This window comes from Sinocyclocheilus anshuiensis, unplaced genomic scaffold, assembly GCF_001515605.1.
Source record: "Sinocyclocheilus anshuiensis isolate Anshui unplaced genomic scaffold, SAMN03320099.WGS_v1.1 scaffold918, whole genome shotgun sequence".
Classification (NCBI taxonomy): Eukaryota; Metazoa; Chordata; class Actinopteri; order Cypriniformes; family Cyprinidae; genus Sinocyclocheilus; species Sinocyclocheilus anshuiensis.
Genome location: NW_015540946.1, coordinates 1109232 through 1135342, shown reverse-complemented (window position 1 = coordinate 1135342; position 26111 = coordinate 1109232). Strand labels below are relative to the sequence as shown.

The window sequence follows — 26111 nt, the reverse complement described above, 5'->3', positions numbered from 1 at the left end:
AGATAGATAGATTGATTGATTGATTGATTGATTGATTGTTGACGATAGATAGATAGATAGATAGATAGATAGATAGATTGATTGATTGATTGATTGATTGATTTTTGACGATAGATAGATAGATAGATAGATAGATAGATAGATAGATAGATAGATAGATTTTATATTATCTTATTTGTTAGTTTTTGTAATTTTGTTGTCTATTTTTGTCAATTTTATTCATTACTGATTTTTAAAATATGTCTGTATAGTTTTTAAAATTAATTTTGCATTTCAGTTTTAATTATTTTAGTACATCAAAATTAAACTAAAGTTAAAATTCAATAAAAAATTTGAAATGTTGCTCTGGCAATTAGCTAAGATAAAATAATTGTTTAATTTTTTATTGTATTTCAGTTAAAGCTTATTTTATTTCATGTAACTTTTTATGGTTTGATGTAAACGTTATGGAAATATAAATCACATAATGGAATACGAATAATGTGTATGGAATTTTTTTTTTTTTTAAGTTTATGCTTTTTATGTTGACTTTAATCATATAAAACTCCAGTTTCGGTTTGGGTGCTGCTTTGTCAATGTAGAGTGTCCTGCAGTTGCTCCAACTGTCCGGTGGATGTCGCGTTAACTCCTGGAAATCCCACTTCCAACCTTTTGCTTGGAAGAGACACGCCGACACCACATTCAAAATGGCCTCTATTAGCGACTGCGCTGGACGTGGATCAAAATGTGCATAAACAACACCGAGCCGTTACTTTACTCTCCATCCTTAACGCTACAGCGTTCGGAGGCGCGATGTCATGAATGTACTGGACTGGCAGAATCAGCGGAGTACATAAGATGAGAGCTTGTTTTGCAGACAACCCAGCCGAACCGGGGTCCCGCCGCTGCAGCAGGGCTTCATCTGCCTTTCTGAACCACCGACACCTCCAGTGAAATGGAAAGAGTGGAGAATGCTGCTGATGAGCCGGGACTCGCACCGTACATCGATGTCAACGACAACCGGGAGGGGTACAAAGCACGCGTTTGCGGTTCAGACCCCGAAAGAGCACGGGAGGGTTCTGTTTACAGTTCGGCATATGCGAATCCGGGTGGTGCTGGACAGCCCTCTCTCTCCCCGGTGGTGATGGGGTACAGGGCCGGAGTTTTAAACGGGTTTCCCAAAAAGCTGGAGGTGGGTATGGTGTGTCCGAATGGAGAGGGGGGAACCCGGCCCGGCCCGGATCGGGTTACAGGGACTTCCGAAGCCGAGTGCTGGAATAAATCCGACAGAAGCTATTTAAATTCACAACTGAGGTCTGCAGTGTCATTTATGGGTATAAACTCGCCGGATATGAAGATGCCTAATGGAGATGTTACCCATGAGCACATGAACCTTGATCAGACTCATTTAAGGTGTTTGGATTATGCAGAAGGAGTCAACAGGAAGGTGCCTGCTTTAGACAAAGGTGTGAAAGTGGGTAATGGGGGGTTGTTGATTGTGAACACTTATGACACCCTTTCTCAAGTCCCCTTTAGAGCCTTGGGTAGCCTTCCTGCTCCAGAAAGCCGTGTCTTTGTTCAACAAAGCGACAGTGTCCTCTCCACAGGGAGGTCATGTGAAAGGATCAGTCGTGCCAGTGCTGAGAGCTCAGAGGAGGCCCAGCCCTGTGACCCGGATCCTGCAGACACCCTGTCAGACCTCAGTGCCAAGCTGTCCTTTTCTCCCCTGGCAGAAAACACCAGCGATTACACAGAGACAGACCCAAGCCCAGAGGAGGACTTCAGCGACATGGGCCCTCCTCCCCTCAGGCCCCAGAACCTCCGGACTAACTCTGGTCACACAGTCTCCCTCAGCTGTGATGCCACTCCTCTGAGCCCCGGGGATGATGGGTATTTTGGAGCAGAGGGCGGTGTGGATGAATATCTCGGCTCTGTTAAAGCATTCGAGGGAGGCCGGCGGCAGAGCGCTCCAGACAGGGTCGCTGCTGACCCTGATGCTTCATATGACCAGATGCTTGGCACTAAGAGACACGGCATTGCTGAGTTCCTGACCAGGTAGAGAAAGTTGTGTGCAAGTCTCTTGAGTTGCAGTGAACCTCATTTTGATTTTACAGCAGCCCCATTCAGATGTCTACAAAGAATTACAGCTTTCTGTAGGTTATTTATTTATATATTTATTTTTTTAGAGGACAGGATGTATGATATGATCAGGATCATTTCAGGGATTTTTTTTTAAATATTGCTAACACTTTATTTTAAGGACCAATTCTCACTATTAACTAGCTGCTAGCAGCATATTGGCTCTTGATTAGTACTTATAATAAAGCACATATTAATGCCTTATTCTGCTTGATCATATTTAGATCCCTTAATCCTGCCCCATACCTAAACTTAACAACTACAGCCAATTAGGAGTTTATTGAGGAACTCTTAATTAATAGTGAATATGTGTTTTCTATTCTAAAGTGTTACCAAAATAATTGTATTAGATGATATTACACTATCATTGGTAAGATTTTTTTTATTGTTTTGGAAAAAGTCTCTTATGTTAAGCAAGGCTGCATTTATTTGACCAAAAATACGGTAAAAACTATAATATTGTGAAATATGATTACAATTTAAAATAGCTTTTCTATTTTAATATATTTTAAAATGTAATTTATTTTTGTGTACTCCAGTCTTCAGTGTCACATGATCCTTCAGAAGTCATTCTAATATGCTGATTTGATGCTCAAGTAACATTTCTTATTATCATTATTGAAAATAGTTGTTAATATTAATATGTTTGTGGAAACCATGATTCATTTTGTTTTCAGGATTCTTTGATAAATAAAAAGTTATATATATATATATTTATATTTGAAATGGATTTCTTGTAACAAAGTCTCTACTACTTATTTGTTGATAATGTTATCAGCCATAATATAAAAATAATTGGCTACTCAATATAGATACATCCTTACAGAGCAAGACAGGCATGTGTGAGAGAGAAAATTGGATCAGAAAATTAATCCCAACAGATTTACACAATGACCACATCTCTGACTACTTCCTTAAAGCTTTTTCTTGAATTACTGCCGTTTTTTTTCCAGATATTATCTACATTTCTTATTTGAAGTGTTGAGCTGCCTGCGAGGAAGCTCTTTATCGTTTTAGAGCAAAAGTCACACTGTTGCACGCGTGATCAGGCAATGAATGACGAGTAATAACAGGTGCTTTGACTGCCACTCAGTTGTGGCTTCTTTCTTCATAGACATGCTTCACAGAAGGTCTGAAGTGTGCTGTTTGCTTGTGTTATGTTTTCAGATGTTTGATGAAGAGAAGCTGCTTTGCTTTATTAAGGTCAAATACAATTTAAAATAACGTTTTGGCATCTCAGTCTTTCATGGAGACAAAATTTAGCATCAGAACCAAACCGCATGGTATCAGACTGCATATCTGATTTGTTTCCGTTATGTTTGGGTTTAAATCACCTTATTGCACCAGTAATGCAATACCAGAGTTCAGAGTGAGTCCTCTTCCCAGGAGCTTTGGTCTCAACTCAACAAAGACCTTCATAGACTTTTAGCCTGGAAAAAACACTCACCCATACACACACACACAGAGGAATTTTAATGTCAGCGTTTATGAGTTGGGCTTCAGGGTGTTCTGCTGCTGAGACTTTGTTTCTGCTCACTACGTATCTTCAGTTCCTTTTTTTTTTACAGGAACAAACTTCTCCTTTCCAGCTGTACCATACCATATCTTCCTTTGTCACACTTTCTTTTTGTCCGTCTCCCTCACTATTGTGTCTGTCATCCTATCCGTCTCTCTCAGGACAGTATTGACCTGCCTCACTGGCTTTATTGTGTGATTAAGATGGCTTTATATCGATTGTCCCGTCAGAAAGCACGTTCAAAGATTTAAAAAGCTCGAGGCTTTATTTGCAGGATGCTGGTGCTGCTGTATCACCACGAGCACTATGAAATCCCCCGTATTAAGCGCATTAAATCCTGAGACCTGAGCTGTCCAAGATCTTAATTCCCTATGGTCATAGTCTGAACTTAAGTTTAATGGTTGCCATATTTTGGCCTCTTATTTCACAGTAGAGACCTGCACGGGACGGATTTTTCAGCACACACGAGTCTCTTCCCGCCCGCACCCGCACTCGCCCATCAAGAGTTGTCCCGCGCCGCACCCTGTTACGCTGGGTCCCGCGGTACTCCCGCGGGAGTGCAGGTCTCTATTTCACAGGCTACAAGGACTTAATTAACTCTGTGGGAATCTCTCTCTTTTATTCTTATAAAATTATGTGGCATGTGTTTTTGAATAGTCACTCTTTTGGTCTCTCTTCCTGTCTGTCTGTCTTCAAAGGAGTTTGTTTTCCTGGAAGCCCAAAGCATCTCACAGTGCTCCAGGATGGAAGCTGTTTGGGAAAAATCCACTGCAGGACAACCCTCTGAAAAACTCTAGAACCATACAACAGGTAAGGTTTAAAGGAATGACATTTCCCAAATTTTGAATTCTGTTTTTATTTACTCACCCTCATGTCTCAAACCTGTCTGATTTGCTTTTCTGTGGAACATAAAACATATTAGCCTTTTTAAATTGTATCAGTCAGTATTGGATATTTGTAATTGTTCATGATTATTTACATCATAACATTATGATGTTGTGATGCCTAAATTGACATTTTAGAAGTAGAGTAAAATAGAGTAAAAACAGTTATGTTGTGAAATATTAGTAAAATGTATTCATGTGATGGCAAAACTGAATTTTCAGCAGCCATTACTTCAGTTTTCAGTGACAAAGGATCCTTCAGAAATCATACTAATATGCTCAAAAACATTTCTTATTATTATGAATGTTGAAAATAGTTTAATATTTTGCTTCTACTTAATAAAGTGTAATATTTGCTTCTGCTTAATATTTTTGTAGAAACCATAATATATTTGTTTTCAGGATTCTTTGTTGAAAAGAGTTCAAAAGAACAGAATTTTTTTTTGAAAAAAGTTCAAAAAAAAAAAATTTTTTTTTTTTTTTTTTTTTTTTTTTGCAACATTATGAATGTCTTTACGGTCACTTTACTGTGTTGATCATTATATTGCATTTTTGCTAAATGTATCAATTATTTATTTATAAAATCGTATTGCCCCCAATCCTAAATATATTTATCTCTCTCACACACACACACACACACACATAGATCTATATAATATATATATACACACACACACACACAGACATATACATATATACACACACACACACACATATCTATATATATATATATATATATATATATATATATATTACATAAAGCTGGTAATAATTCACATAAAGTGTGCAAGGATGCCTTTATTTATTTTTTTTATGAAATTATATATTTGGGTGAATATTTCCTTAAAGAGTGTATAACGCAATAAACAGTAGCGCTGTTTCCATAACCAGAAACACTGAAGTCCATACCCTTATTTGTGCAGAGAAAAGATAGCAAAGCAGTATTTGCTGAAGAGGGTTAGGGAGAGATCGAGAAAGCAAAAGAGAAAGAGGGGGAAGAAAAACCAAGTGAGACAGAGTCTCTGAAATAAAGAAGGATTGAGATTGCTGGAAACTCTGCGTAATTTTGTGTGTCAGCCAGGAGGGACAAGTGTGTGTGGGGCAAGCGTGGGCATTATGTGTGTGTGTGTGTGTGCAGCTGTCTTTACCTCTTCTTCTTCAGTAAGTGATGACTGAGCCTGTGTTGTTTTCAGCTCTGAATTTGCGCTCAATTCACCCTCCACACTCTGCAGGTGTCTCTCTGTATTCCAGAGAGAGAGAGACGTCCGATAAACTCGCACACGGAGGCTTCAGATCCTCCTCTTCTTAAAGGAATGTGGTTTCTTAACTTAAGTGTATCAAAAGTACATATAACATCTAAACGTTGAGTTAACAGAATTCTTACTGACCTTGTCTGTGTATTTATGTTCTTTAACCTTTTAACATCATGGCCATGTAATGTCTTTCAACAGCATGGTTACATAAAGCTGGTAATAATTCACATAAAGTGTGCAAAGATGCCTTTATTTGTATTTTTTTTTGCAAAGTCTGACTAACAGACCTAAATAATGAGTTTGTGGCTTTGTCCAGTATGTATACACATAAATTGAACCACAGTTAGCCTTGGTGTTTGTGCCATTACTCTGTGAATGTAAATGTTTTATTTCTCTGATTGACCTGTATTGGAGTTATGCTGTTTGTGGTTCAGTTATAATATGGGTTAACAATAAGGCCATTGCATTTGGGCCTTTCACTCATAGCATGTGGGAAACTCATGACGGGATTCTTCCTCCCTTCACATCTCCTCCGGATATGTGGCAGCTGAGAAATGTAGACACAGATCTGCTGTAATCTCATAATGACTACCTGTTTTTTTTTTTTTTAAGGAGTATGAGTCCAGGGCGGGGCCTGCCACAGGACCACCCCCTCACCCTCAGCCAATGAGATGCAAGAATCTGGAGTTTGAGCCTTTGTCCACCACCGCTCTCATTCTGGAAGACAGACCTCCGTAAGTGTGAAACATGAACTACAGCTCCCATAATGCACTGCTTCAAGTGCTGCAAGCTTCCATTTAATCAAATATTTACCCAAATTCCCTGGGCACTGCTGGTGAAACACAAGCTGTCATGCCAAATGTGTGCATATAAACCTGAAGAGCAGGTTTTGTTTAAAAAATTCTCTTAATGTGTAGCAGAACAGTATGTGCTTTGCTTAGTTGTTAATTGAAAACTGTCTTTTTGTATAGTTAGTGTTGGGCTCACTCAGTAAGGTGTAACCAGGGCCGGATTTACCTCTTTTCCTGACATAGGCAAAGCAAATTTTTGGGCCACCTTCCCTATTAATATAATAGGCCTAATATTACCACCCAAGCAAACAAAAATATTTCTTAATCAGTGAAACCTTTACAGTGTTTTCTATCTCAATAAACGCTTGCGTTCAGTCAATAAAAATCTAATGTAGCTCTTAATTTGTTTGAGAACTCAGAAAGACCATTCCATTAATAGGTGCGGTGTACCACTTCGGGAGTTATTTCTCTAATAATTTTAACGGCCAGGAGTCACAACCACACATCAAGACATTGTTCAGATGATTTGTTTCAAGACATTTGACATGTTTCCGTCCTGAAATGTGTTTAACTATTTTTTACGCACCTCATCCCTAACCTTCCATTGCAAATTCCAAAATGTCATTTTAGAGGTAATAACAGAGGCTTGAGCCATTGATATGCAGGCTAATGCAGTTATTAGAGAGAGAGAGAGAGAGAGAGATATTAAGCACGTGTGAATACTTGCGTCTGTGCGTCTCTCAGCAGTGTTCAGCAGCAGCGTCTACTAATAGCGAATCTTTAAGTTAAACTGCATCAAGAACCTCCCTACTGAGAAATGTCATGTAGCTTTTCAGCTGCGATACAGTTTATTGATAAATTCGCGGGCCGGCGTTGACGACAAGTTTCTGTCCGCGTGTGTGCGCGAGTGTGTGTGTGTGCGCGTCTGTGAGAGAACCGGAGAAAGCGTGATTTCCGTTCATAAAAAAGGTGGAAGACGTGGAAATAGTTTGTAATTTTTACCCTATTGTTTGTTATATTTATTTACTCAATGTCTTCTGAGGTTTTGGTTCTTTTATTGTTGTAGATAGCCCATAGTATAATAAAATATTATATATCTCTTCATTGTGTTTGGGCCCCCCTGGACGAGCGAACATAGGCATGTGCCTAGAATGCCTATGCGTAAATCCGGCCCTGGGTGTAACCAGGTAGATTTCACACCTGAATGAGATTGCTTTTCATCTGGTTGTAACTTGGGAGTTTGTGGTTTGAAACTAGCTAAAACGTAGTTACTTTGCATTCCAGATGACATGCTCACAGAGAGGAAATGATTCTGATGTACCACATATTCAGGATTGGGAGCCAAATGTAATAATTTAAGAATTAACAATTGAAAAGCCCACATAACTGTTCTGAATATTGACTTAAATGTGTCTATCTCAGTGTATAAGGTGGTTATGTCCCTGCTCTGAAGGCACTGTCCAAAGAAAATGTACAAAGAACTTCATCCATAGAGTGATTTCAGTCCTCTCAGGGCTCTACAGTGCGACCATTTCAGTCGCATTTGTGATTGAAAACTACTGTGTGCGACTATGAAATATTTAGGAGCACCAGTGCGACTGACACGATCAGCATATTTGTGTTTTCGCTCAGGGGAGCTTCAAAGTTTTCTACTTACAATGTGTTTTTGCAGTGTTTTGAGTAATGTATCAAAGACATATCTGTTTATACCTTGAATGCAATGTTAATCAGAATGCACTCAAAACACCAGAGTTTTGTTCAGTGCCGAGTTATGCAAGTTAACGAATCCTCTCATTATAACAAACAAAGTGTAGACAGGGTGTAAATAAGAGATTCATTGTGCAGTGTTAGAGAGCTTCTTTGATTAAAATTGAACTTTCTGACAGCTTTTATTGATTTGATTTTATAGATTTTTTTAGTGATATTGATTTAATGCAACAGTTCAATAAACAAGAAGTCAATATTAAGTGACTTTCATTGTCTGACTATAACACTATTGCCTGATTTTGCTCTATTTTGTCAACGAAAATAGTTTCAAACTAAATCACTGCTGAGTCGCTGCAAATCTCCAAGCAAACGGCTGTTTCGTTTATGAAGGAACTGTATTTTTAAATGAATCTAGTGAGTCAATGATTCAGTTACCCATTCATAAAGAGAGTCACTTGCTTCGTTCCTGAATTAATCAGCCATTAGAACAATTCAATTGATGATTCGGTGATAAAAGCAGTGACTTGCTGCCACCTACTGGCAGTTTTAATTTTATTTTTTAAATAATTTATCATTATTCATTATTATTTATAGTTATTATTTCAGTTATTTAAATCATTCAATATTTCTATATTTAAAATGTTATATTTAAAACATTAATCTCAACATGAATTTCTGAAATTAATTGCACTCATGCAGCCACCTCTGAGCCTCATTAAACGTCTGTAAATATACCTACATTCCACTTTTGTGTTCTTCTGTGCCACCTCTGTAGTGCAAATTAATTTTGTTAATACTGATTTAATTTTATCTGTAACTTACTCTTCTTATTCTGTTGTTTTAATTAGAAATTTTGAAAACGCTTATAAATATACATTTTTGAATTTGACATAAAATATGGCATACTTTTAATAAAAAATGCCATTACAATGGTAAAAAGAAATGCCCCTGTAGATCACTTTAAGGAGTCAAATATCACCTTGTAATGGGAAGGCTAATTTTTGTTATTGATCGGAAGGTGCTCCTGAATTTTTTTACTGTGCTCCTAAATTTTTTAAAGTAAAAAGAAAAGTAAGCGTAGAGCCCTGACCGTACACTTTTCTTATAATCCATGTCTGTTTTAGTCTTTGTATCATTCCTCTGACTTAAGGATTTGGCCTAAATTTAAAACCCAAAAACAACTGACTGGAGTTGTGCCAATGAAAACATGGACAAATCCTTTCTTGAAATCTTGAACGTGTTGCAGAAAATTTTAGTTATCTATAATAAATGGTCAGTTTTTATGTGTAAAGCAGAGATTGTCCCTTGTCTCTTGTTTTTTTTTTTTTTTGCTTCATTCAGCAGATTTGGTTTTGTGATTACAATTTTCAATAAAATTACAATTCTATAAAGTTTAATAAAATTTCACAATATTTATTTTTTGATTTTATTTTTTTATCAAATAAAAGCAGCTTTGGTCAGCATTAGAGACTTCTTTAAAAAAAAAACATTTAAAAAAAAATCTCATTGATCCCAAACTTTTGAACAGTAGTGTATATTTGGGTGAAGGTTTTTTTGTGTTTATGCAGGTTCAAAGACTTCTTGTATTTTTAGGAACCTGCCAGCTAAATCAGAAGAGGAATCTCAGAGACACCGGCAGGAATACAGCGAGATGGTTGCAGGGGCCAAGCGAAGGGGTGAGTAACATGTGTCTCTTTGTGCAGACATTTATTAGACTGTATTTGCAATGGAAATGACATTTGACACTTGATCTGTTGGCCATACACCCCTGTATTTCACTACCTCACACAGCTGCCCCTCACCCAAACACACAAATTGTTGTTGCATTAATGTTGTTGCCTATCCACACACACACACACACACACACACACAAACACTTGGTCTTCTTTTTCTTAGAGATGAAAGAGGCACAGAAGAAAAAACGTCAATTGAAGGAGCGATACCGACAGGAGGAGAACATCGCCAATGCCATGGTGATCTGGAACATGGAAGTCCTGCCTAATTGGGAAAGCATGTAAGTGTCCCATCCATATATCTGTCCATTTTGCACAAAAAGTGGATTTATTCATGCCTTTTAATGTAATGATGTGCTCTGTTGCTATGACAAAGGCGTAACACACGGCGTGTACGAGACCTTTGGTGGCAGGGCGTCCCGCCCAGCGTCCGCGGCAAGGTCTGGAGCCTCGCCATTGGGAATGAGCTCAACATCACCCCAGGTAACTATGGCGACTGCTGGACTCCTCACATTTGGTTAGTCTTGATCATCTGTGGCCCTATGGCTGTGTGTAACATCAGTCTGACAAACAAACACAGATGAAGTGTGTTGACAAGGAAGCAGCTGTTGCATTTGTCACAGCAATTGTGCTTGTGTCTTTGTGTCTGTGTGTGTTTTAGAGCTGTATGAGATCTTCCTGTCCAGAGCCAAAGAGAAGTGGAGGAGCTTCAGCGAGACGAGTTCAGTCAATGAAAATGAAGGTCTGTTTGTTCTTTTTTTGCTTTTCACTAACCTGTCTGCAAGCTAAACTACATCACAGAATGAAGTAACTAAACAGTCCTATCTTTGAAAGTGAAAGTGAAGCCAGGTTGAGGTGAAGCATTGCCAGTGTGTGTTGGTGTCAGATGCATGGTTTCCATTAAAGGGGTCATATGATGCGATTTCAAGTTTGTTTTTTGAACATTAAAGCATGTCAACATATTCTGTTACACCAAATACACAAAATAATGCTCTTTAAAAAAGCATCATATGACCCCTTTAAAAGCTTCCTGAATTGCATCACATGATATCAATAAACCAGACAATATCTTTTCTTATCTACTCTGACATGTGACTGGATGATACCAAGAATATTTACAACATATCCATGATAATTCTGCTGTAAACAAGGTGAATACCGTAAAGAATTGAATATGCTCTTTAAGAGCCATTAAAGATGTTTTGCATCCTGTCTTGTCTCATGATTCGCAAGTATCAAGTACGAGAGCATTAAGACAAAGTTGTTTTAATAACATCTCTGATTGAATCATTTAGTAGCAAAAATAGAGTTGGTGAGAATTTCTTTAAACCAGTTTAAACAGTTCATTGCTTAAGTAAACCAGTCAAAACTCTAATTCAACGGTTCATTTGCATCATCATGAATTCTGAAGAATTGTGTGACACTGAAGACCGCTGCAAGAATAAATTACATTTTGAACTATATTAAAATAGAAAAAGATATTTTAAATTGTAAAAATAATTAACTGTTACTGTTTTTTTAATTGTTTTTTTTATAGTATCAAACAAATGCAGGCTTGGTCAGAATAAGAGACTTCTTAGAGAATAAGAGGGTGAAAAATATCTAATTTTTTTTAACTGTCAACCAGCTGTAGCCTGACTGATGACTACTTCTGGTTTTAATTAATTAGAATGTGGAGTTTCACTGGCAGACAGAGAGTCGAGTCTGGATTTAATCAAGCTGGATATTTCCAGAACTTTCCCCTCTCTATACATATTCCAGAAGGTAAGAACAGGTGTTTTGGTGCTGAAATTATTATTATTATTGTCTGTTTTTATTTTGTTTCCATCATGACTAATTTTGTCCCCTCTCTCTTTCCATCAGGGTGGACCATATCATGATATATTGCACAGTGTGTTGGGGGCGTACACCTGTTACAGACCTGATGTCGGCTATGTAAGTACCATCCTGGATGACATGAATGAATCGTCCCGGTTCAGGGATGTCCTTCATTGAGTGTTTGACATGTATGTGGCATGTTTTAGGTTCAGGGGATGTCCTTCATTGCTGCTGTTCTAATTCTGAATTTGGAGGAAGCCGATGCCTTCATTGCCTTTGCCAACCTCCTAAACAAACCATGCCAGATGGCCTTCTTCAGAGTGGACCATGACCTGGTACACACATCAAATATATTTGTAGTAGACCTGCTACATTTGCTCTTAAAATAGAGGGAGTGTTGTGTCTGCGTTTGCAGTCAGCATTTATTCCAACCATCTGTTGACCCACTTATACAGATTTCATTTGCCAGACAAACTCCGAGTAAAAAAACTGAGCCAAGAACTCCCAAAAGTCACAATCTGCTGACGAACATTCCTTTTATCTTGCACACTCAATGTTGTGCTTTTGATCATGTCTGTTTAAGCTGGAGTTATGCGCTATACTGAAGTGATACTTTTGTTTTTCTCCCAAGATGCTGAAGTATTTTGCAGCATTTGAGGTGTTTTTTGAGGAGAACCTTCCCAGACTATTCCAGCACTTTCAGAACAACAGCTTGACGCCTGATTTTTACCTCATAGACTGGTAAATCTGCTCTTAAAATCTCTCTTCCTGCTCTTTGTTCGTTCCTCTCCTCTCTGTGTGTTTCTTTTCCTTGTTTTGAAATAAGAGAGGAGAGATTCATAAGTAGTTTTCCTGCAGTAGCTCTTTATTGCCCCCTAGGGCTGCTTTTATGTTCTCTCCTGTGGGGGGAAATTTATTCATATTTCTCATATTTAAAAAAAAAAAAAAAAAAGGAAGCCTCAGGCAAGTTTAGGGTGGCTGAATCTAATTAATATTGTTGGGAAACAAGAACGGGATCCGCTTAATAATTGTAATACTGGAAACAACCAGACAAGTGCAGTCTGATTCCCAAACGAATGACTGATGTCACATGATTCTTTATAAAGCATTCTAATATGCTAGATAATTCTAATATCTATCCTTCTGAATTTATCAAATTTTGATGCTTAATATTTTTATGGAAACGGTGATACTTTTTTTTTTTTTCCAGGATTCTTTGATGAATAGAAAGTTCAAAAGAATCTTCTGAGCCATAACAACCCTCTACGCACACCTTGGCAATATAATCGCCATTGGCTAGTAAATTTTTTTGTTTACTCGCCAGACTGATATACTATTTTTTACACACACACACACGTTTACTTAGCTATCTAAATGGGGACATTACATAGACTTCTATTGTTTTTATATACAGATAGTTATACACTTTTTAACCTAAACCCACCCCTACCCCTAACCCTACCCCTCACAGAAAACTTTCTGCATTTTTACAATTTCAAAAGTAAAAAAGAAACTTAGTTTACTTTATTTTTTATAACAGTTTTACATTTAGTCGCCCAGAGTAAGATTTAGTCGCATATGCGAGTGATTTACTCGCAGTGTAGAGGGCTGCATACAAATCTTTTGAATATAATGTGCCCTTGCTAAAAGTATAAATTTTCTTTCAAACAATTTTGAACTGTAGTGTAGTTACTGGATTACATGTTTGCTGCCTCTAAAAAGACTTCATTCATTTTTATGTGAATTTCCTTTCTCAAAATGTAATATTTTATTTTAGTAGATATTTTCATATTTTTTTCTTCAATACTGTGAATTGAATTGCTAATGGAACCTTTTAATAATTGTTAAATTCCTTACAGTTCCCATCTGCAAAAACACAGAGCATCTGAGCATTTGTATCACTTCAAGCAGAATTCTCTCTTACCACTTTTATCTGTCCTGCTCTCAGGATCTTCACTCTGTACAGCAAGTCGTTACCGCTGGACGTGGCATGTCGTGTTTGGGATGTGTTTTGCCGAGATGGAGAGGAGGCGTTATTCCGAACAGGACTGGGAATTCTGAGACTGTACCAGGATGTTCTACTGCAGATGGATTTCATCCATAGTGCACAGTTCCTTTCCCGGCTGCCTGAAAACACTCCTGCACACGCACTCTTCTCCTGCATCGCAAACACACAGATGATCAGTAACAACCGCCGGTGGAACCAGGTGAGAAATACTTAATTTACATTTTTATTAGTAGCAATGAAACTGGAAATGATGGCATAATTGTGAGACAGTTTATTTTTAATTATTAAATATAAATATTGAGATGGTTTATTTCACTTTTTGTTTTAATTATAATTGTAAGCAACATTATTCATATTTATATGATGGTTTGGTCAATCGTAAACCAATAAAATCAAATGATAAAGGCATGTTAAAAAGTATCCAAGCCAGTTTTAATGTGATCTTTGCACAACAAAAAGAAAATGCCTGTTTTAATCAAAATGAAAGACATAAAACAGTCTAAAGTTAAAGAAACTTCAATGGGCTTCCTCTCTTTTTTTTTTTTCCTCCTGCAGGTCTTTTCTGCTCTGATGAAAGATGGACTCAAAGAAACTGACAAAAGCAGCAGCAGCAACAGTCCTGCCTTAAGAAGCTAACAGCTGACTCTCTCCCAGAGGAAGTGATGATGTTTCTGAGACTCTGAAGAGATGCCGGTCATCACTCAGCACTTTGACCTCTGCAGTGTGCCCGAGGGCGACCCGAACGTCTGAGGGACAGCTCAGGCTCAGCCCCCATGTGCTGAATGTCCTGTTTGAAGTATCTCCTAATGAACCTGTGTCATGTGGAAGGGACATTTCTTCACTTGCGCTCGCTAGCGTGTTTATGCGTGTGTTTGTGTAAGAATTAAATGTGAGTCAGGTGACTGTATAATGTGCCAACTTTGTCAATGTTACTTTTGTAATGTTGTGACTATAAGCGTTTACACACACACACACACACACACATATATATATATATATATACATACATACATACATACATACAGAGGTCAATGCCACATTATTTGAACACTCCTTTGGTTGATGTGAACCAGAGGTAGGCCCTCTGTTATACACACACAATATAAACCTGCAGTAGCCTTTCATTAGCACATACCAAATCTGTTGTTAATGTGTTTGTTACACTATGTCTCTCCATTTATCTGAATTCAACCTGTTTGCTAACATATTTGCCTCTGACAGCAAGCATAGAGCCATTCAACTCTGCGACCATCCTCAGTATGTCCCAAAAACACACCGACGTAGAGCCAAAGTTAATAGAAGAGCATATAACAATTTCTATAAACAGATGCTGTCGGATATTAGCACTCCAGATTTTGTGCTTCACAAAATAATTGGCTATATTAATTTAAATAAAAGGTTTGAACACACTTATATAACACATGTACACGCATTAACCAACCAGCAGCAAACAAGCGATCAGCTTTTAGCTTTTGCACCTTCTACTACACTCCAAATGAATGAACCTTCATATTTCCAATTTTATTTTCTTCAGTTATTTAATGTCTGTTTGTTTTTGTTTTTAATTTAAGGATTATTTCTCTTGCTTTTTTCCCTTTTTTAATCTTCACTGTTGTACAGTTTTCTTATGTAACAGTTAATGTACATTACTGGTGTGAGGGCTCTAGTGTAGATGTGGAAAAATACTCAGTATTGGAGACCTGCTGTCTTCCTGTCATTTTTTTTTTTTGTTCATTTTTTTTACAACATCTTGTAAAATTGAATGTTGCTTAGAAGTTTATTAGAAGGTACAAACCAGACATGCGGTCAGCATGCCTTTGAGGAGTGCCAATTGCAGATCATTGGAAAATGTATTTTAAAATTTGCTGCTTGATGAGAGGTTTATGGTCCACTGTGTCATTGTTTTTAAACATTAAATGTAATGAAATACTGCTTAAGAAAAAGCAGTTTCTCCTATTAGCTCTTTACAGAATTAGGGTCTGTTCACACAGAAGGCATTTTTGCATTCCACTGCACTGCTTTCTCATTGTTTTTCATTGTCAACTTGTACTAGACAGATGTCTTTTCATGTCTTGCATCTTTTGCTTTTAACAAATGAGACAGCATTTTCAAAGTGTTAAAGGAATAGTTCACCCAAAAATGAAGTAATTTTTGCCTGCACTTAGGCCATCCAAGATGTAGATGAGTTTGTTTCCTCGTTGGAACAGCTTTACATCACTTTCTCACCAATGGATCCTCTGCAGTGATGGATGCCATCAAAATGAGTCAAAACAGCTGATAAAAACATCACAATAATCCACAAGTCATTAAGTCCATTAACAAGCTGTGTGTTTGTAAGAATCAAGTCCATCATTAAGGTCTTCACAAGAGGTTAATTGATTGACTGGAGTCATGTGGATTACTTGTGGATACTTGTAGATTCACACTGCGTGATTGGTCCCTTAAAGAGAACTAAACAAGGCATCTATTTATTGCAACTATACTGTTATAAACGCATTCCTATGGCAGAGAACAAAGTTGATTTTCATTTGTCAGAAGTGTGATAGTGACACTGAAAGACCCCGTGCTTGGCAAATGCATTTTATTCTTTATTCCTTTTATAAAGTTAGCCTTTATTTAAAGTCACAGCCATGAGCCGTGATTTGCTACTTGCTGTCACTAGTAAGTGGTATTAAAGGTGCTGTATGTAGGATTGACACCGAGTGGTTGAACTAGGTATTGCAGTCCAAATAAAAAATTTGGAGAGGGTTTTTTTTCACCCGGCCCCTCCTCCTCAGACTTGAAGCACACGCAGGTTGCCAGATTGACGACACCAACAGGAACAAGCGCACTTGACAATGAATGAAATGAAATATGTGGTGTTTTCCGCCAACTGGCAACCCGGGGTGCCGAAATACAATTGGGTAAACTGGCAGTGGGCGGGTTTCCCAAACCAAAACAGACCGGAATGGCCTGGGACGGCACATTTTCAAAGGAGAATGACTAGCATTGTTTTTCAGATAAACAAGCATGTTAACTTAGCATGTTTCTTAAATATCTGCAATCATATTATGGTATATTTATGCTTTAGTAGAGTCAAAAACTTACATACAGCACCTTTAAGGGAAGGGGAGGTTTTATTCTAGATAACATTGTGTAAGACAGATGGTGGTGTAGAGGTTTAGAAGAGAAAAACTTTTTTAAATGGATGTATCGGCTAAAAATACATTTTTGGCAGCTTGGAGCACAGTAGCTTTTAGTTATAGTAAAGACACAAAAACTACACTGAGACAATTAACCATGAAAATATAATAAACAGAAAAAAGGTCTTAATTTATTTAACCAACCAGGCATTAACATGAGGGTTATAAAGCAAATGGAAACCATTGACCACCAATCTAATCCAAAAACCGTTTATTACATCATAAACTTTTTCAATCCTAGTATGAATGTTTACATTTTTCAGAGCAAGAACGTTGCAGTATGTTTGGTTTGTGGAATACTGTTCATAGGACAATGACAACGGGGACAAACTTCAGGTTGGGCTTGATATACGACCAGAATGTCTGCACATTTTAGAAAGTTCTGGAGTTTTAGGTTTTAAATCTTCTCTGGTTGATCACATTTAAATGTAACATGCTAAAAGCGTCTCTATATAAGTGAAGCGTCCCTGTAATACACTGTATGCGACTGGACTGTCATCTACAGGATGCATAAAAACATTTACATCATGTTTAGGCGTTCAACCAGAAAAGACTCACCAATGACCGCTGACTGAAATGTAGTGCAGTTACAAAAGCTCAAACACAACTGATGCTTTTAGAAGACCTTAAACACTGACTAAGGGGAATCCTTATCACCCTCTGCTTTTTTCTTGTCTTTCTTTTTCTTCTTTTCTTTTCTCTTCATTTTCTTCTTCTTCTTTTTCTCACTCTTTGTTGATTCTGCATCATCCTCGTCATCATTTTTTCCCTTTTTCTCTTTGTATTTGTCTTTACTCTCATCCTTACTGTTTTTGCCCTCGGGCTCGTTTTTGAGTTCGATACCTGTAGAATGAGGACTTCTTTCGTCTCTGGTGTGCTTTCTGTCAGGACTGCGTTCCCTGTGGTCCTGGTAGACCCGTGAGGACGTCGACCTCTCAGGCCTACTGTGTGCGCTCTCTCGTCTGTGAGATGAGAAGTGATGCTGGTCTTCATGTCTCTTAGCATCCCTGTGCTGCTCCTGTGACCCTGTTGTCTGCAAAGACGAGAGAAAGCTGATGTTTCTTTCCCACAATTCACTATTCTGTATTACAGATTGGAGTAAGTGATCAATGGAAAATGGCATTTATAGTGCCACCTTGTTCCTGTCCTTGCGGCTGTGACTTTCTGCATGTCTCTCTGCACTGTTCAGATCGCTGAAGAACTCCTCACAGCACTGGCAGAAGAAACCCATCACCGGGATCAAATCACCCCCACCTACAATCAAGATACATGTCGATACATAAATACATATTTGCAAAGGTACACAGTTGAACCAAACTGTTCAATAATTATTGACAGATTTAATTAAATAAAATCAATAAATAGTTGTATTTAAAAAAAAATATATGGTTCAAGTAAATAAAAAAAAATTATGAATTGAACCCAAATAAAAACAATATATGGCTAGAATAAATAAATAAATAGTTGCATTGAACAAATAACAAAAACAATATCATTATTGTGGATTGTGGTTCAAGTAAAAAAATAAAAAATAAAAAAGGTTAATTACGGTGACCTAGAAGTGCAAAACAAATCACAATTCTGAAAACAAAATAACAAATTACAAATTTGTAATAAAAGACCCGGGTTTTTTTCCCTCCCTTTTCAAATCTCGTATTAGCAATGGATTCTAGTTTTCTGAATTTTTGTGCTTTCTGAATTGTTATTTTGTTTTTTAGACTTGCATTTGCGTTTGTAATTTGTTATTTTGTTTTCAGAATTGTGATTTGCTTTGCACTTCTCGGTCACCGTAGTTCATGGTTCAAAGAAGTAAAAAAAATGTTGTATTGAACAAATAAAAACTACATTGTTATATGGCTCAAGGTTGAAATAAATATATTTATTATTTTTTTAAAAACACACATTTTTATGGTTCAAATAAATTAAATGGATGAATTGAACCACAAGATAAACAAGACTTAAAAATATATATTTTAACTGAACAGAAACAATACTATTATATGGTTCATATTTCAAATAATTAGTAAATAAATAATGTTGAATTGAACCAAAAGAAAAATTAAGAAGCATTCTGTGATATTTTAAAGATGTGGATCATGATCATTTTTATAATTCATACATAAAATGTAAATATTCTTATTCAGCATTTGCTAATTTAGGTCCAGTGGACATTAGCAAGGCAGCTGAAATCACTAATAGCATCTTTAAGTAACTTAATTAGATAAGTTGCTCAAGTTAATACCTTCCTGTTTCAGCAGACCCTCCAGTTCCTTCACCAGGTACTCTTTCCTTTTCTTTTGAATCTGTTTCTCTCGTCTGTCCTTCTCACCCATCTTCTAAAACAGTCAAGGGTGTTCACAGTCAGCATGACATAATACAGAGCTAACAGTGTTAACTAAGACTTTAAGCGTTGTGATGCAAGACAGATTTCCAGACTCCTCATACCTTCTCCTCATGCCTGGGCTCTTGATTAGAATGGCTGCTTCCAGAGCGATTACTCTGACTGTCATCTGTTTTGGATGCTGAAAACAGACACTAAAAGTTGAATGCATTACAAGCACAAGGTTCTTGAGAAGTCTTCTAGGTCTTTTATCATTTCTTCAAATAGCGGACAAACATCAAGAACAAAACAACAGCTATGATGCAATGCAGACTCTTAAAATACACTTTCAAGAATCTCCTGACAAGCCTGCAACTTAAAAGACCAGTTAATTCGGTTCCAATTACAGATTCCATTCAAACTTTGTTTTGGAGATAAATTCAGCCTTTTTTGCTTTATACATACTTTAGCAAAACTTCTGAACTTTTTTGAAAATACTTTTTAAATAGCTTGAAAACCTCCCACTGATATGGATAGCATGTTCAGTACTCAAACCTCTAACTCTGCTGAAGTTATATTACTCTAACTCTGCTGAAGTTAATATTTTCATACTGAATAGTGCTTGGTCTTTATCAAACTTTCAAGTTTCACTTTGGATAAAAGTGACAACTAAAAAGCATAAAACATTGCTGGTTCTGACCTCTGGACAATGCTTGCAGCGCCTCCAGGGCTGGTTTGAGCATCGAGAGCGAGCCTGGCATTCCTTGTTCTTCCTTTTTTTCCTTTAGTCTGGCAGCCATTTTACAGATGTCAGCCATGCCTGGATTCAGGCCGATGGTCCTCAAGAGGGTTCTCACCTTCTCGCATTCCTCTGGAGAGACTTTTGTCGTGCCAGAAGCAGCGGGCTGCACGCTAGCAGGCATTGCATGAGCTTTGGGTTCCTGGAGACTATGAGTCTGGTGTTCTTTACTGAGATGATGAACCGGAGACCTCACAGATCTTGTCTGGGCCAACGGAACCGTCACAGCCTGAGGTTTGGATCGCTCCTCTTCCTCTCCATATAGGAATTTCTCTTCATCTTCAACACTCTGGAATGCAGGCTTGGTTTCAGGCTGCTGGTTGGGTGTGTTCCAGGATAAGATATTGGAAAAGCTGCTGCTGTCTCCGCCAGCCCTCTCGTGAGGAAGCAGGGAACCATAACAGAGTTCAGCAGAGATTTCAGATTCTAACCTCGGTTCTGGGTTGTGGAAGCCTCTAACTGCAGGCTGATTTGCCAGAAACATTCCCCTTGTGTCATCAGTATTCTGTTTAGAAGACCAGGGAAGAGAATTCACATTACTTGTAGATGTTTAAATGGTCTGGAAGTCAATGAGACAAAATAAACATCAATGATAAGAATCACCAACAAAGAAAAAAAAAGTCTCTTAATAATCTAGTATTGTGCGAAGTTCCTAAAAGTGTACTCTTTGCATTCAAGTTAGTTTAGAGTTCAAATTTATTGACTGTAAAAGGTAATATATTTTACCTTGAACACATCTTAATCATTTAAAGAAAAAAAGTTTATATTTTTGAAAGAAGTTTTTTTTTTTTTTTTTTTTTACAAATTTGAACATTTTACATTAATAAAAGGTTACGTAAAATGACTTAATAAGGGTTTCTAGAATTTTCAAAAGATCCAAATAAATATCAAAATTTTATTTACTTTTTTTTTTTTTTTATTAAAAACCAAGTCTGTATGAATTGCATTTTAATGTTTTTCCTTTTTAGCTACATACTATGTTTTTATACTTTTTGTCTTTACAATTGGTGATTCTTCAGAGGTTTGCCATTTTGAATGATTTATGGTCAAGTTTTCTTGTTTATGCTACCCACAGCCTAAGCTACTTTTCTCTGTGTACAGAAATTACATGGCAAGCATGGGGGAATGATGTTTGTATACAATTTCCCGTAAAAACATTGTAACAGCTTTATATTGTATTGTATTACATTAATATTATTACAGGTTTATCAAAGTGGATTTGGGTAAAAATGGGTTGGAAGTTGGATTATTTTGGACGGTCTCAATAACATTGTTTTATTAAAAAAAAAAAAAAAGTTACATAGTGTAGCTTTAATAAACATCATGTCATTCATTGAACCATAAACCAAAAAACATAAGAGACTCAAACTCAAAACATAACAGAATAGTGTTGTGCACCTGGTTTCTAAGTAGGGCGTCCTTGACCAAAGGCAGGTGTTTGTCTAGATCCTTGTTCTGTAGGATCTGTCTTAGTCCATGAAATAGATCAGGCATGGCACTACCGCCAAGACTTATTCCGCTGCTGGTGCTGCTAGAGCCTTCAGCAGTCCCTCTGGAAGAATGTTTTGTCTGGCTGGGGCTTAGGCGTGACTGACTCTTACTGTGCGTTCCGCTCTTCCCGTGACTACGACTGCGGCTACGACTCCTCGCACGACTTTTGGCCCTTGTGCGGCTTTTACCTCGACTGTGACTACGGCTGCGTGTTCTGCTGCGAGCCCGACTCTTTCCACGACTCCGAGCTCGACTACGAGCCCGGCTCCTTCCACAGCTCCTGCTGCGACTGCGTGGACGGCTCCTCCCTCTGCTCCGACTCCGCGTTCGGCTTGGATGCTCGTCTCCTGTGCCATTGTCACTTTTATCTCCTGCCAGCTCAATCCGGTCACTTGCTTCCAGGATTCGGAGAAACTCTTCTGCCTTTTTCCTTTATTGAAACACAATGGAAATGGATTTAGGGTTAATTAACAGATTTATATGCACACACATATATACAAACATACAATATTGATAATAATAATAATAATAAATGTTACTTGAGCATCGAATATGCATATTAGAATGATTTCTGAAGGATCATGTGACACTGAATACTGGAGTAATGGCTGCTGAAAATTCAGCTTTGCTGTCACAGGAATAAATTACTCAAAAAAAATTTAATTCAACGCATAGATAGCAATTATAACACAATTCAAATTAAACATACAAAATCTCCTTGTTTAGTTCCTGATACCTGACTTCTTGGTTTTGCTCATCTAGACTTTGGGTTGACCAGTTTTGTGAGGAGTGACCAAGCTGATGCTGGTTTGAAGGTGTGAGCAGAGAGCTGATCAGCGTGGATCCACTTTGGTCAGCAGTGGGGCTGGTGAAGGGTCGGCTCTGCAGGAGAAAGACAGGAATGAAAGAAAAAGAAATATGACTACACAGACAAGTAACATGTCCATATTCATATAAAGATATACGATTCATATAATATCCAGTACAAAAGTCTGAGATCACAATAAAAAAATCTGATATTTCTGTTATTTAAACCTAGAAAGGATAGTCTTTAAATCCTACCTTTTAAAGCAAAGTATTTAAATATTTGCAGGCCACTAATCAATCAAACAAATTAGTGCCATTGTAAATGCATGCTTTAAGTAGTTTTAAATGAAGCATGACATGCCACACTGCAGGACACTGCTTGAAATTGCCTTTCAATTACCAACATGAAATACTATTTTACTATGCTTTCATGCACTGCACTGAAAATTAATTTCTTACATGGAATTCAAAGATACTGGATATATATACAGTTATCCAATATTAAATTAAATGTATCAATATGGCATTTTGATCAGGTGGATGTAGCCAATGCTGCGACAAGAAGATGCTGATTGGGTTTATGACTGCACCAACAAACACGAACCTCGTAAAAAGATTTTCTGTTGTAGTTTTCATTCCCTGTTCCGTACGGGCGTCCCGGAGAAGGACCGGGCGGTGGAACACAGTATCGAGGCCCCGGAGGAACCCCAAAAGGAGGGCAGAACGGCGGAGGTCCAAAAGATGCTGCGGGGTGTCCAAACCCTGACGGGGGTACCAGTGGCCGGTGATAGTCCGGGTTTGACGTACCTCGGTACATTTTTGTACATATATATCTGATCAAAATATGTGTAGTTACAACGAGTTAATTTTTTTATTCACTCTCTGAGCTCCTGTGCGTCTACATGAGTCTGAGCGCAGCCACAGCGCCGCCTGCAGGACTGGAACCACAGCGCAGATCACAGAAACGCCTGTCTAACCAATGCCAGTTCAAAACTGTTTCACTTATGTTATATACGCCAACGCCGTGAAGTCGAACATATAAATACACTATATTGATGTAACCGTTGAACAGGTTTTCCCTAATGTACATTGGTTCACCTCTTATGGATTGAGGCACACATGCAAACAATGAATAGCTGCACAACATGGCTCAGTGTTACTTGGGATATTGTGAACTGATAATCACAACTGCAACAATAAAAGTGTATCCTTTTATTTTTTTATTTAGATAACAATACAATTATATAGATAATACGTGATCAAATAAAGTTGTGAATTAAAAATGCACAAAATGAAAATTAATAACAGAATTTAGTATTTTAAATAAAGGCTTTGTACGGCTTTTTAAATATAGATCAAGTATTCTCATTATTCATAGCAAATAATAAATTAATAAATGAAAAACATATATATAACAATTATAAGTAATAAATAAACGAGTTATTAAATAAAATAAAATAAATTATTCACTTTATAATTTAATTAGTAATTATTTGAAAAATATTGTTGTATATTTTCTTTAAGATAATTTGTGAAGCCATAAAAAAGTGAACGCAAGAACTGATCAAATGTTTCCGGCATGTTTCTGGTCGCCTACATGAACTGTAAGGCCCCCATTATGCCAACCTAGCGTTGCAGTCTTTACGGCTGCTAGAGGGAGTAATTTACAATGGAGTTTACTGATACTCTTGATTCTTTGGAGGACCTTGGGTAGGTGAATCAAACCTCTCGTTGTCATATTTAAATTTTTTGCTTTATCAGCCGTTTTTATTTTCGGTTTAACGGCATAAATCTGAGCTCGTGGACGCATGTCCCGGCACGCCGGTGTTCTGCATGATCTGAGACACAGAACCGCTTTCCCTATTCTGAATTAATTTTTAATTTCCAATGTTTTTTAATCCTCAACACCCGTGATTTGTTGTCTGTCACATTATATTAGAGCTGGGGATGTTGGTACACGTATTTGAGAGCATGATTTATATAGTCAATGAATTGATTAGGCCGTGCAGCGTCAGCAGTGCTCAAAAATCTCAAATATCTCCTCTGCCATAAATAGCCTGAATCATTATAGCCTAAATGAACACACCTCTGTCACCACATTCCCAGCTCTCGATGTGTCAGACGAGTTTACAAGATCATTAAACTCGTGGAGTGTTCTAGAATCAGTGAAGATCTGGTAGGGATGGGTCGTATTTGTATGAGAATAAAGACCTTTAACGTTAGATGTAATAGGAAAATTATTGGTAATGCTATTTGAGGACGAGAAATAACTGTTGTATAATGTCGTACTTTCTTAATTGAAAGCGTTTAGCTTTTTAAATATATACCAGAGGTAAGTATGCTTAGATATTGCACTGTTGCAACATCATTGGGTCACTTCACATTCTCCTATATAGCAGGGGAAGTGCAGGATGACCCAGGACCATATCGAAATGCAAGCATAAGCAAATAAACTGCTCAGGAAAGTGTGTGTGTGTGTGTGTGTGTGTGTGTGTGTGTGTGTTTACAGATACCAAGGTCCTCTCCTAGAGGACAGAGCTCTTGAGACAGCTGTGACTGGTGGCGCTGCATCTCCAGAGTTCACTAAACTCTGTGCCTGGCTTGTGTCTGAGCTGAAGCTCTACTGCAGACTAGAGGAGAATGTGCAGGCGACCAACTGTGAGTGTGATCCTGCATATAAAATTTAATCTACGAGACCAAGGAAGTGTCAGTCAGAGTGTGAATTCTGGGTTTTGTCTGCGGTTTGTTTGGGTGTGGCTTGTATTGGTTTTGGGTGTGGCTTGTGCAGGTCCGAGCGAGGCTGAGGGGTTTCAGCTGGAGATGAGTGGTCTTTTAGCTGAGCTGTGCTGTCCGTATCCTGCTCTCATCACCGGAGAGGTCACCAAACGTCTGCTGAATGCAAACAACTGCCTGTTACTGCTAAGTATGCAAACAAAATCAAGGGGGTGTTGGTGAATTTTGTTACTTGAAATAAAATTTAACTGAAATATTAATTTAAACTTTTTTCGGCTTGTTGCCATGCCAAGGCAGCAGTTCTCATTTTCTTTCATTTCAATTTGATTTACTAAAACAAGTAAAAATGAGTTGTAAAATTAATATGAACTATATAGACATGAAAAAATTACTATTAAAAAAAATAATAATAATTCAAAATGTGAATAAAATCTATTACAGTATCTCAATGGTACTATTAAGATCCTTTGACATCTTAAATATTTTTCATACTCATACCATTCTTTCAGGCTTCTTGATCTCCGAGCTCGAGGCGTCTAGGATGATCCTGGTAAACCAGCCCCAGAAGAAGGTGCAGGAGACTGGTGGCAGTAAAGACTTCATGGAGCTGAAGGGCATCTGTATGGCCCTGGGCATGTCCAAACCTCCTGCCAACATCACCATGTTCCAGTTTTTCAGTGGAATTGAGAAAAAAGTGAGGTTTATTAACAGGCAGTTTATATTAATATATAATAAATGTGTGCACCCACATTGGGTCACTTAATTGATTTGTGCAGAAAACCTCTGTGCTTTCACACTAGTATTATATATATAATTTATTATTTAATAATATTAATATATTAAAGGGTTAGTTCACCCAAAAATGAAAATTAGCCCATGAATTACTCATCCTCAAGGCATCCTAGGTGTATATGACTTTCTTCTTTCAGACGAATCCAGTCGGAGTTATAT

General features: G+C 37.6%; 3 protein-coding genes across 5 annotated transcripts in view; 2 read left to right on the top strand and 1 right to left on the bottom strand.

The window, feature by feature from the left end:
• The first annotated feature begins 529 nt into the window (after positions 1-529).
• On the top strand, positions 530-14780 carry LOC107689792 (TBC1 domain family member 12-like). 2 transcript variants are annotated; one of them, XM_016487945.1, is made up of 14 exons: positions 533-1445; positions 1713-2034; positions 4333-4444; positions 6384-6505; positions 9863-9945; positions 10166-10283; positions 10379-10485; positions 10664-10744; positions 11672-11766; positions 11866-11937; positions 12027-12155; positions 12452-12561; positions 13769-14027; positions 14384-14780. In XM_016487945.1, exons 1-14 carry the CDS (start codon positions 935-937, stop codon positions 14462-14464), a joined length of 2202 nt encoding a protein of 733 aa, XP_016343431.1. In that variant the 5' UTR covers positions 533-934; the 3' UTR covers positions 14465-14780. The 2 variants fall into 2 exon arrangements, with proteins under 2 accessions (XP_016343430.1, XP_016343431.1); XM_016487944.1 differs by having other exon boundaries at positions 530-2034.
• Positions 14781-17512: 2732 nt separating this feature from the next.
• On the bottom strand, positions 17513-23392 carry LOC107689793 (zinc finger protein 318-like). 2 transcript variants are annotated; one of them, XM_016487946.1, is made up of 8 exons: positions 23032-23392; positions 22357-22502; positions 21528-22050; positions 20031-20634; positions 19456-19532; positions 19253-19346; positions 18146-18264; positions 17513-18043 (listed from the first exon to the last, which is right to left on the bottom strand). In XM_016487946.1, exons 1-8 carry the CDS (start codon positions 23242-23244, stop codon positions 17648-17650), a joined length of 2172 nt encoding a protein of 723 aa, XP_016343432.1. In that variant the 5' UTR covers positions 23245-23392; the 3' UTR covers positions 17513-17647. The 2 variants fall into 2 exon arrangements, with proteins under 2 accessions (XP_016343432.1, XP_016343433.1); XM_016487947.1 differs by having other exon boundaries at positions 19253-19343.
• A 613-nt stretch (positions 23393-24005) lies between these two features.
• fam98a (family with sequence similarity 98 member A) overlaps positions 24006-26111 on the top strand; it is an 8662-nt gene continuing 6556 nt past the window's right edge. The window contains exons 1-4 of the mRNA XM_016487949.1: positions 24006-24137; positions 24937-25085; positions 25216-25350; positions 25670-25854. Of these exons, the coding sequence (XP_016343435.1) occupies positions 24097-24137; positions 24937-25085; positions 25216-25350; positions 25670-25854 (510 nt within the window). The 5' untranslated portion in view covers positions 24006-24096. The remainder of the gene's footprint in view (positions 24138-24936; positions 25086-25215; positions 25351-25669; positions 25855-26111) is intronic.